Source organism: Mercenaria mercenaria, chromosome 7 (assembly GCF_021730395.1).
Source record: "Mercenaria mercenaria strain notata chromosome 7, MADL_Memer_1, whole genome shotgun sequence".
Classification (NCBI taxonomy): domain Eukaryota; kingdom Metazoa; phylum Mollusca; class Bivalvia; order Venerida; family Veneridae; genus Mercenaria; species Mercenaria mercenaria.
In genome coordinates, this window is record NC_069367.1 from 83,730,660 (window position 1) to 83,743,169 (window position 12,510).

General features: G+C 38.2%; 1 protein-coding gene across 1 annotated transcript in view; it reads left to right on the top strand.

The window, feature by feature from the left end:
• Window positions 1-12,510, top strand: part of LOC123553759 (DNA polymerase delta subunit 3-like) — a 45,562-nt gene that overhangs the window by 25,321 nt on the left and 7,731 nt on the right. Inside the window, exons 6-11 of the mRNA XM_053548827.1 lie at window positions 368-461; window positions 1,098-1,259; window positions 1,765-1,828; window positions 3,773-3,898; window positions 5,727-5,795; window positions 7,504-7,737. Of these exons, the coding sequence (XP_053404802.1) occupies window positions 368-461; window positions 1,098-1,259; window positions 1,765-1,828; window positions 3,773-3,898; window positions 5,727-5,795; window positions 7,504-7,737 (749 nt within the window). The remainder of the gene's footprint in view (window positions 1-367; window positions 462-1,097; window positions 1,260-1,764; window positions 1,829-3,772; window positions 3,899-5,726; window positions 5,796-7,503; window positions 7,738-12,510) is intronic.

Below are 12,510 nucleotides of genomic sequence, written 5' to 3' on the forward strand. Positions count from 1 at the left end.
AAACAAAAGAATTACAATGATTACTAAACAACCACAAAATTAAAATTACATCTGCAAATACAGGTGCTAGAGTAAAGAAATTTGCTGTGACGGGCGTATATTGTGACATTCTGGCACTCTTGTTTGACGGTTGTTTTCATTCAGTTGACAAGGCTGTTTAATATTCGCGCGTTGCTGTCCTCTGACAGCTCTTGTTTTGTCATTAATCATCGAGTAAGATGGCTAGGAGCCATAATTTTTTGCATATAATGGTATTAACTTTACAGCAAGGACTTACAGACTAGTGTTGTCACCGGCAAGGAGGTTCTTGTTCTTAAATTCAGGGAACTGTTGAAGCATGAAATAAAATTATGATCTGTTATTTCAGATTTAGCAGTATACAGTGTGAGAGAGCAGAATTAAGATCAGAGGATGATATGAACCTACTGTCAGTTAACTATACATCTTCAGAACCAGAAAAGGTAATTTTATTTCTAATTCTATTGAACGTCAGTTGTGAGACAAATTCTATAACTGCGGTCAGTGAACCATAAATCTTCATAACTGGAAAAAATAGTTTTTGAATGTCATTGAAACAAGTTCTGCAACTATAAGTTATCACTCTTGACCTCTCATTCCTGATGATTGCCATCACCACAGGAAAAGTGGTCAGTTACACTTTTAATGCTGAGCACTAAGAAAGGGAACTACTAGTACCCTTTCACGTCCTTAGTACCACACTGCCAGGAAGCAAACCAATGACTTCCTATTATTGGAACTGCTCTACCACCAGGGTACCAAGCTATTAAACTCACTGCTTTATCTAAAATAGTAAAGTCACACTCCAGGCTCAAATCATAAAGGTTATATTTTATTATGATATCCAGCAGAAATTTTGTACATATTGTAATTAAAAGACGTTTGAAGCAGTTTATGGCTCTTTTACTAAATATATGATTTTTCATACTATGGACTATGAGGGTTTAAGATTGTCATACAGCCAGCCTATGCTACAGTGTGCCCTTTGGGTTGTTTGTAATTTTTAAAAAAGATGTTTGCTTGTTTACTTTAGAGATTTTATATTTGTTTGATAAATTTACAGTTAGTTTCTATTTCAGAAAACAACTGTCGCCAATGGCAGTACTTCATCAAAAGCAGCAGGAAAGAAGCAACCCCAGTCGGCCATTGCCAGTATGTTTGCTAAATCTGATGCTGGAAAAAAAGGTAGTAAAACAGACGATAAACCACAGGTAAAGGAAGAGCCAAAGACCACAGCAAAGGTAAGCTTGTTTGTATACTTTCCCATCAGTTTCAGCATACTTTGAAATCATTTAATTTTGTAGGGATGAAATTGCATGATTTTTGCCAAAATGGGTATATTTGTGGAGATCTGAATTTGCGAATTTTCATTTTTGGAGATAAAACTAATGGGACTTGTTTTGTTTGGGATCTAATTTCTTGGTTGCATCAGTCCACAAAATAAAGTCCAGTCCACAAAATAAAAGTACCCCAAGAATATTAATGTCTTTGCAGTAGTTGCAAGATAGATCTATGGAATAGAACAGAGGCTGTCATAAAGCCAAGTGAACTGAAGCAAAATTTTGATAATTCATTCCATATGGGAATGTTTTTGGTCCGACTTGGGAGCCTGTGCATTCCTGAAATAATGTCCAGAGGGGCAACTAGGGTAAGCCTTCATCATTTAAAAGCTATCTGACTTTACTGTCCCGTTCTCCCCATCCCCTTTTAACCCACAAAAATTACATTGTATAACAAACATTTCAGACTGGAGGTAAAGCAGGCAACAAGAAAGCTGATGGCATGATGGCATTCTTCTCTAAACAAACAGGTTTGTTATCGTTCACAATAAGAATGGTGTTAACTCTTTCTGATTTTATAAATCCCTAAAGGTGAACTAGTTATTTCACCTAGTGTATGCAATTTTATGGACAGTTTAAACGTTAAACTTTTTTCACAATTCAGGGGGTATTTTTACGACTGGGGGGAAGAGGCCCCAGCCTGTCATTGGGGGAAGAAAATAGCGTGCGACGAGCAGTTTTGGGGGATTTTTTCACTCGGGGGAATTTACAGTTATACATAATAAACACTTTAAACTATGTTTTTATTACATATTCTTGCAACTTTTAGCAACTGTACACACTGTTACTTAGCAATAGATGGACTTGCACTAATGTTCACTTATCATTGTAACAAGGTGGGTGGGGAGAGTTGAAATGCTCAAATCATTGAATATTTAAAGGTCACATGCTTTTATTCACAAAAAATGCTTTAAAATAAGAGTTGCTTTTGCAATAGTCATCATATTATTATTAAATGCATACTTTTGTTGGCTTTTTATTTCAATTGTACTAGAAAATCTTGTAAGAAAGGATAAAAAAAGTCCGAAAATCACGATCGCGAAAACATGTGACAAATATGAAAAAACGAAAGCAAACAAAAAAATGCTTGATAGAATATCCGTTTTAAATTTCATCTTTTCACCAGAACTATTCCATACTTATAATATCTGATTACTTAAAACATTTAAATTTTATTTTGCTCTAGCCTACCTCGGCAAAGATAATAAATTTGCGTAACGGCCGACCGGCTTATTTAATCGAATCAAGCACATAAAATAATTACTTTAAATTAACAACACATATTACACAATACAGCATAAGCTGTTACCGCTAATTAACAGAGGTACAAACACGATAATCTGACGCTGCATTGTTTATCAATCATCCATATTACATACTGATGATAACCACGTGTCAGTCGGCACGTGGCGTGATTGACATCTGTCAGTAGCTAATTAACATACGACGCTCCGCCTACTGTCATACTTACGCTGGTGTCGACAAACAGTATGAAGTTCACTGGGATTTTGATTGACAAGGGGCAGAGCTTTCGAACTCGTTACGCATCAAAGAGTATTACCGCGAGACAAGCAGACGCCCACGGCATATTATGTGTGGGTTAGATACGAGTTTTTATCGATTTTCGCTGGTCAAAACCGGAACCTCGGGTCCACTGAACGCTCTTCTAACATTTTTCTACTATTTCTAAAGGTTATCACATCCATTGAAAATTGTGAAAGACCGCCTGCAATTGTGAACGGGTCCGATATTCGGTCGGGCAAATCGCTGGGAGTAATCTCCATTGCTTTGTTTACGATTTTGGAGGGGGGAATTTCGGACGTAGGGGAATTTCGACTGCGGTAGGGGAAATCCTTGGCTGTGGGGGAAATCCTCGGCTGGGGGACGAGGCGGCCTCTGCTATAGAATAAAAAAAAAACCTGCAATTGAATGGCTTTAATAGATTCGATTTTTACCAATTGTTTATCATGGACTTTATGCAAAAAAAAACCAATACATCAGCCAAGCAGTGGCTTACTTTGCAAAAGTAGTCTGTAATAGGTGTCAGCCTGCCCGTTTAGATCAATTGCAGGGGGATCACAGGGTTGTGAGATTGATCCCTGGGCAAGGCATTATGTTCTCTGTGAAGGTTTGATAAAAGACATTGTGTCTAAAATCACTCGTTTTCCACCTCTGATTCATGTGGGGAAGTTGGTAGTTGCTTGTAGAGAACAAGTTTGTACCGTTACAGAATTGAGGAAAACTGGTTTGGTTAACTGCCTGCTGTTACATAACTGAAATACCATTGAAAAATGGCGTAAAATCCAAAAAAAGTGACAGGTGTCAGGCAATGTTAGAAAATATGTATATTTACAAGAACTGGACAGATCAATGCTTCATCCCTGTACAATAAAACTGGTTGTTAAATATTGCAGATAAAAAAGCTTCAGCTGTAAAAGAGACAGAAAAGAAAGTTACCACCTCAAAATCACCAGAGAAAAAGAAGTCTCCAGTAAAAACTGAAACAAAATCAAAGAAAACTGCAAGAGAGGAAGATTCAGGTATGTATACGAGATATTATTGGGTCCAAGCCTCCGTTGTCAGTCATTTAAGGTCTCTGATACCAAATCAGTTTCAGGGGCCTCTATGGTCGAGTGGTTAATGTTGGTTACTTCAAATCAATTGCCCTTCACCAATGTGGGTTCGAAACCTCACTTATCCATGAGCCATTAAGCTAGCTTACGGAAGGCCAATTATTTTACCTAGGTGCAAGCCTATGCTTGACTAAATGCCTGTAAGTGCACCTTAAGTCTTACTCTACCATTAAAAACTGGAAAAATGACCATATGACTTACATTGTGTTGGTTTGACTCTAAACCCAACACGCAAAAAACAAGCAAAAATAATTCTGTCAGTAGTTCTACACAGGTGCCCCTTTGTACCAGGAATAATGCACAGAGGAGTATACTTTGGAAAACTGGTAAAGTAGCCATGTGACCTGTAGTTTATAAGAAGTGTAGATCTTTTCTTTAAGATTTTACTGTATAAAAATAGGAGTAAGAGTCAGAACTCAGGGCTTTTTCACCCTATCTCACGGGGCCGATATTCGGCCCCATTCCCAATGCCAAATATGCTCTATTTTTCCCAATCTGGAGCAAAAAATTTCCAATCCAATGAAAAATTTCCCAGCTGAAATGAGTTACTTTCTGTTTTTCAATAATAATTCTTGCACAATTAGTTTTGTTTGCCAAGTAAATCAAACAAAATGTTGGAAAAACCAACTCGTTTCTATTTTTAGTAACATGATCGTCTGCAACCTTGGCAAAAAATAATTACAAGATTTTGCTGAAGAAATGTATGATTTGTATGCAAAAACCTCTCAAAATGCTTAAAAACACAAATATTAATTGAATAAAGTACTCAAAACATGTTGACAGGTAGTTCTTATACCATTAAAATCAATTGTCACATATTTTCGTGACCCAGTTTTTACACTCGAAAATACATGCACTTTGCCATTCTACTTTTTGGATAATTTCAGTTATAACTTCGGTGAAAACAAACTGTAAACAAAAATTTTCGCATGACAAATAAAGAGTTACTGTATTTTTAGGCAGTATTGGAACACAATCCTGAAAAAAAAATCTCAAAATTTCGCAAGGGGATAGGCCTACTGTCTACCAGTAAAATTTGAAACTGAAGATTTAAATAATATATATTAATTAAAAACTCACTTAATTTGTCAGTATATTTTCCCAAATTTGACAATTTACCGCGTTAAAAATTCCCAATATGACCAGGGGCCTTTTTCCCAAAAACCCCTGAAAAAGCCCTGGAACTGCCCACTATACATAAAGTTTAACTCATTAATACCTGCAGCCATATCACTGCTTAATTACTGGTATCAATTTTACGATACATTCCTGAGCCACTTATCAATTTATCTGCTGTGTATGCTTGTGGATTTTCACTGATCATCAATAATCAATAAGATCTAGGTATCTTTTGATCAATATTTGGGACAAACGTCTGTATAGAACAGATGAATAAAACTGAAATTTTCACATCAGATACTACAATTTATGATCTATTCAATAATTCAAAATTTACTAATATTTTAATTTGCAAAATTGTTTCACAGGCCTACTGAAGTAACATGAATATGGAATACTGTAATATTCAAGAAAGATTTGACATAGAAAAACAGCCATTATTTGATTATTTTATATTTATTCAAATATCATTTATTGCTAAACTTTAAAGCAAATGACATTATGAAAGAACAGAATTGTGTCTACTGTAACTGTTGAAACTTCTGAACACCATAATTCATTCTGTCAGCTGTGTAGATATACAACGATGGTTTGAACATTACATGAATATTTGTAGATGAAGAGATAGGGCGACCAAAGAGACGTAGAACAAGGCAGGATTTGTTTGACAGCGACAGTGAGGAAGGTACGTCTTTCTTATAGAAATAATATATCCCAGGCAGTGGTTTGTTGTTGAAAAAAATCTTTTTCTGGTGTTCAGATTTGAAGAATTTATATCATAAGGGTGCAGCCCAAGTGATGTAATGATACGCATCTGATTTATTCAAGAAGAATCACTGAGATATATTTCCAGCTTAACTAGAGGAAGTATATGGAGAGCTATCCTACTAGCCCCGGCATCGGCGTCAGCATCTTTTGTGTTCACACCCTGGTTAAAGTGTTGATGCACTTTCTCTTATGCCAACCTCCGAAGAAGGAGGGGTATATAGTTTTGCAGATGTCGGTTGGTCTGTATGTCAGTCATGTCATTATGTGGAACAATTGGTTTCCGGATGATACCTCAAGAACACTTGGGTCTAGGATCATGAAAGTTGATAGGGAGGTTGGTCATGACAAGCAGATGACCCCTATTGACTTTGAGGTCAGTATGTCAAAGGTCAAGGTCACAGTGACCCAGAACAGTTAAACAGCTTCCAGATGATAACTCAAGAACGCTTGGGCCTAGGATCATGAAGGTTGATAGAGAGGTTGGTCATGTCCATCAGGTGGCCCCATATTGATTTTGAGGTCAGTAGGTCAGCTGTGACCTGGAACAGTTAAACCGTTTCAGGACGATAAGTTGAGAACATTTAGGCCTAGGATCAAGAAACTTTATAGGAATGTTATCATGACCAGCAGATAACACTACTGATTTTGAGGTCAAAGGTCAATGTCACAGTGACCCAGAACAGTTAAACCGTTTCTGGATTTTAAACTTAAGAATGATTGGGCTTAAGATCACTTAACTTAATAGGGACGTCGATTATGACCAGCAGATGACCCCTATCGATTTTGAGGTCAGTAGGTCAAAGGTCAAGGTCACATTGACCCAGAACATTAGAACTTGTCTAATATCACATTTGATATGGAGTTTACTTATGACTGGTAATTATGGATTTGAGGTCTGTACTTCAAATGTCTGGTCATTGTACTGTCTCAGTTCATTGGGTAATGGGAATGGCTTTAGATGATAATGTAACAAATGTTTCTTTTGACCAGAAAGAAAGTTTATATTAAAATAGATATAATATGATCTTTTCATCGATTTATGATTAACTTTTCAGTCAGGGCATCTGTGTACTTCAGATAATTTGTCAGTGTACTTATTTAAGAAAACAAAAAGAAAAACTATATAGCTCACCCGCTTAGCTCAATAGGGAGATCACAGATCAACAGATCGTAGGGTCATGAGTTTGATTCCTGGGCAAGGTGTATGTTTTTGATGATTTGATAAAAGAAACTTTGTCTGACATCATTTGTCTTCCACCTCTGTTTCATGCCTGGAAGTTGGCAGTCACTTGCGGAGAACAGGTTTGTACTGGTACAGAATTCAGGAACACTGGTTAGGATAACTGCCAGCTATTGCATCACTAAAATATTGTTGAAAAACGGCGTTAAACCCAAAACAAACAAAACTTAAGAAAATATACTTGTAAATAGTTTGATAATAAATTGAAATATTGATGAGTACTTTAAACTTCTGCTTGTAACAAAATGTTGGATGTATGAACAGGTGTTGCATGCCACAGGTAGGATCAGTAATACTAGGTGCAGATATGTGGCTCTATAGTTCTTATACCTAACATACCCATACAAGTACTGGAATGAAAACTATTTCTTATTAATATTTTAAGAAATGGAAGAAGAGCCGGAAAGCCCTATTCCCCCTACTCCACCGCCAAGAGAGATCACTCCAGAACCAGAAATTAAAGCCGACTCTCCAGAGGTGGAGGAAATAGAGAATCCTGTACCAGAGAAGATTTCTAAAAGTGAAGAGTCAACAAAGGGAGATAATTCTGGAAAAAGGAAAAGAATTAAGAAGAGGAAGCAAGTGAACAAAACATATATGGATAAAGATGGATTTATGGGTTTGTAAAATGAGTTGATTTTAAATTTTAGATGTAAAGAAGTTGAAACAAAATCACTAAAAATAGAGATGTTGTGATTTTAATACCAGTAGGTGTACAAAATAATCCCAAATTCCAGAAAGTTTTGATAATTGCAAGTGATTACCAGTGCATTAAATGAATAGTAAGGCATTCACAAAATGTCAAAAATATGATGATGGAAGTCGGAAATGTACTAATTTTTTTGCTGAAATTGTTTCAAGAGTGATTAATAGAATGAAGCACCATTTTACACTGTTTCTAGTAGCCAGGAGCATTCATTTCTGGCTCTCTTTGTGCAGATAAAATATCCCAGAAAACTGAAAATATAGTCTTGTTAATATCATGGAATTATATCAGCTTAAGTCTATCCATGTTTTTATGCCCCCGAAGGGAGGCATATAGTTTTTGAACCGTCTGTCGGTCTGTCAGTCTGTCGGTCTGTCCGCAATTTTCGTGTCCGGTCCATATCTTTGTCATCGATGGATGGATTTTCAAATAACTTGACATGAATGTGAACCACAGTAAGACGACGTGCAGTGCGCAAGACCCAGGTCCGTAGCTCAAAGGTCAAGGTCACACTTAGACGTTAAAGGATAGTGCATTGATGGGCGTGTCCGGTCCATATCTTTGTCATCAATGGATGGATTTTCAAATAACTTGGCATGAATGTGTACCACAGTAAGACGATGTGCAGTGCGCAAGACCCAGGTCCGTAGCTCAAAGGTCAAGGTCACACTTAGACGTTAAAGGATAGTGCATTGATGGGCGTGTCCGGTCCATATCTTTGTCATCGATGGATGGATTTTCAAATAACTTGGCATGAATGTGTACCACAGTAAGACGACGTGTCACACGCAAGACCCAGGTCCGTAGCTCAAAGGTCAAGGTCACACTTAGACGTTAAAGGATAGTGCATTGATGGGCGTGTCCGGTCCATATCTTTGTCATCGATGGATGGATTTTCAAATAACTTGGCATGAATGTGTACCACAGTAAGACGACGTGTCACACGCAAGACCCAGGTCCGTAGCTCAAAGGTCACATTTAGAAGTTAAAGATCATTTTTCATGATAGTGCATTGATGGGCATGTCCGGTCCATATCTTTGTCATTCATGCATGGATTTTAAAATAACTATGCATGAATGTGTGACACAGTAAGACGATGTGTCGCGCGCAAGACCCAGCTCCGTAGGTCAAAGGTCCTAAACTCTAACATCGGCCATAACTATTCATTCAAAGTGCCATCGGGGGCATGTGTCATCCTACGGAGTCAGCTCTTGTTTAGCTCAACTATTCAAAGAATAGTCTAGCTATTCTACTCACCCTGGCGTCGGCGTCACACCTTGGTTAAGTTTTTGCATGCAAGTACATACAGCTATAATTTAAAGGCATATAGCTTTGAAACTTATAAATTCTTTTTCTAGGTCAATTACCAACCTCACTGGGTCAAGTTCCATAACTCTAACATGTATTTTTGGCAAATTATGCCCCCTTTTGGACTTAGGCCATATCAAATTGATTTGTCGTTCGTTGGAACTACCGCATCAATGATTTCATTCCTGAGAAAAAGAAAAAAAATTCACCCGCCCGCACGTACATAAAAATCGCCAAATTTTTTTTCTTTCTGATTAAGCGGTCCGGAATGATAACGGTAAAACAGGTTTTATCGCAGTTTTAATGCGTCAAAGTGATATTGATCGGAATCCATGTGTTCGTAATACATGTAGCTGATGACACAAACTCATAAAGTCAGGAATTATGGTGTTGTTCATCATTTGTTTTAAATCTGGAGTGTATGTGCTAGTGCCACACATGGCCATCTATGTGCCGGTAGGTGATGAAGTAGGCACGTTCTACGATTGTTCAAATTATACAGTGAAAAGAACAAAGCCCGACTTGTAAGACATGCACGGTCATGGGGATTCAATTGAAAATTTTTGGATTAAACATAGAAATATTGTTCAGATAAATTTTTCAAACCATTTGTTATCAGCTGTTTAGTTCAATATTTTAGATCTAGAGCCAAAGCCAGAGCTTTCTCACAGTTCGTTCACAGATCCTGACTGATCCATCACATCAATTGTCTCAGACCTAAATCGTTTTGAACGTAACATTTTTAGTACGGCAGTCAGATATTCTATCAAAATGCATATATTCATTTAAAAAAGAAAATGTGTAGCTTTTGAGATAAGTAGTGTAGATATAAAACATAATTTCTGTCGTATTGTAACCCCAATTTTCCCTGTTTGTATATTAATTGGCTGTGAATTGATTGAAAGAAAGAATCTGAAAAAACAGACCTTCCCAACTCAAAATTTCTTGGTCAATCAAAGCACAACAAATAACACTTTTAAGAGTGGCCATATTGGGATCATCTTTTGTCCGTCTGTTATCATTTTTGACTGAAATGAACCTCTACCATAGCTGTGGAGGCTGTACAAAGATCACGAGTGTGATCGGGGTTCGAAGGGAAGGTTGTCCCTAGTGGGGGTCTGGAATGATCCATTAAAGCCGGAGACGCTCTCACATGGAATATTTAGCATTTTGAACATAAATTTACCTGCTTTAAAAGTTTTGAATAGTCTCCCTCCATGTTTACTTTTTATGCCCCCGAAGGGAGGCATATAGTTTTTGAACCGTCTGTCTGTCTGTCTGTCTGTCAGTCTGTCGGTCGGTCCGCAATTTTCGTGTCCGGTCCATATCTTTGTCATCGATGGATGGATTTTCAAATAACTTGGCATGAATGTGTACCACAGTAAGACGACGTGCAGTGTGCAAGACCCAGGTCCGTAGCTCAAAGGTCAAGGTCACACTTAGACGTTAAAGGATAGTGCATTGATGGGCGTGTCCGGTCCATATCTTTGTCATCGATGGATGGATTTTCAAATAACTTGGCATGAATGTGTACCACAGTAAGACGACGTGCAGTGCGCAAGACCCAGGTCCGTAGCTCAAAGGTCAAGGTCACACTTAGACGTTAAAGAATAGTGCATTGATTGGCGTGTCCGGTCCATATCTTTGTCATCGATGGATGGATTTTCAAATAACTTGGCATGAATGTGTACCACAGTAAGACGACGTGCAGTGCGCAAGACCCAGGTCCGTAGCTCAAAGGTCAAGGTCACACTTAGACGTTAAAGGATAGTGCATTGATGGGCGTGTCCGGTCCATATCTTTGTCATCGATGGATGGATTTTCAAATAACTTGGCATGAATATGTACCACAGTAAGATGACGTGCAGTGCGCAAGACCCAGGTCCGTAGCTCAAAGGTCAAGATCACACTTAGATGTTAAAGGATAGTGCATTGATGGGTGTGTCCGGTCCATATCTTTGTCATCGATGGATGGATTTTCAAATAACTTGGCATGAATGTGTACCACAGTAAGACGACGTGCAGTGCGCAAGACCCAGGTCCGTAGCTCAAAGGTCAAGGTCACACTTAGACGTTAAAGGATAGTGCATTGATGGGCGTGTCCGGTCCATATCTTTGTCATCGATGGATGGATTTTCAAATAACTTGGCATGAATATGTACCACAGTAAGATGACGTGCAGTGCGCAAGACCCAGGTCCGTAGCTCAAAGGTCAAGATCACACTTAGATGTTAAAGGATAGTGCATTGATGGGTGTGTCCGGTCCATATCTTTGTCATCGATGGATGGATTTTCAAATAACTTGGCATGAATGTGTACCACAGTAAGACGACGTGTCACACGCAAGACCCAGGTCCGTAGCTCAAAGGTCAAGGTCACACTTAGACGTTAAAGATCATTTTTCATGATAGTGCATTGATGGGCATGTCCGGTTCATATCTTTGTCATTCATGCATGGATTTTAAAATAACTATGCATGAATGTGTGACACAGTAAGACGATGTGTCGCGCGCAAGACCCAACTCCGTAGGTCAAAGGTCCTAAACTCTAACATCGGCCATAACTATTCATTCAAAGTGCCATCTGGGGCATGTGTCATCCTACGGAGACAGCTCTTGTTGTGATGTTTATTCATGCAGTAGAAATTACACGTTGCACCGGTGAATGTAAAATATTTGTAATGCTGATGCCCTGAAAGGGCTGAGATTTGAATTAAACTAAAAGCTGCATTAAACAGTTCAACGTCGTCTCGCATGTTCGATTTAATAATTTTCTACGGGAAAAAACATTTGATTGCTCTATTTTTAGCTCACCTGTCACAAAGTGACAAGGTGAGCTTTTGTGATCGCGCAGCGTCCGTCGTCCGTGCGTGCGTCCGTGCGTAAACTTTTGCTTGTGACCACTCTAGAGGTCACATTTTTCATGGGATCTTTACGAAAATTGGTCAGAATGTTCACCTTGATGAAATCTAGGTCAAGTTCGAAACTGGGTCAAGTGCGGTCAAAAACTAGGTCAGTAGGTCTAAAAATAGAAAAACCTTGTGACCTCTCTAGAGGCCATATATTTTACAAGATCTTCATGAAAATTGGTCAGAATGTTCACCTTGATGATATCTAGGTCAAGTTCGAAACTGGGTCACATGCCTTCAAAAACTAGGGCAGTAGGTGAAATAATAGAAAAACCTTGTGACCTCTCTAAAGGCCATATTTTTCATGGGATCTGTATGAAAGTTGGTCTGACTGTTCATTTTGATAATATCTAGGTCAAGTTCGAAACTGGGTCATGTGCCTTCAAAAACTAGGTCAGTAGGTCTAAAAATAGGAAAACCTTGTGACCTCTCTAGAGGCCATACTTGTGAATGGATCTTCATAAAAATT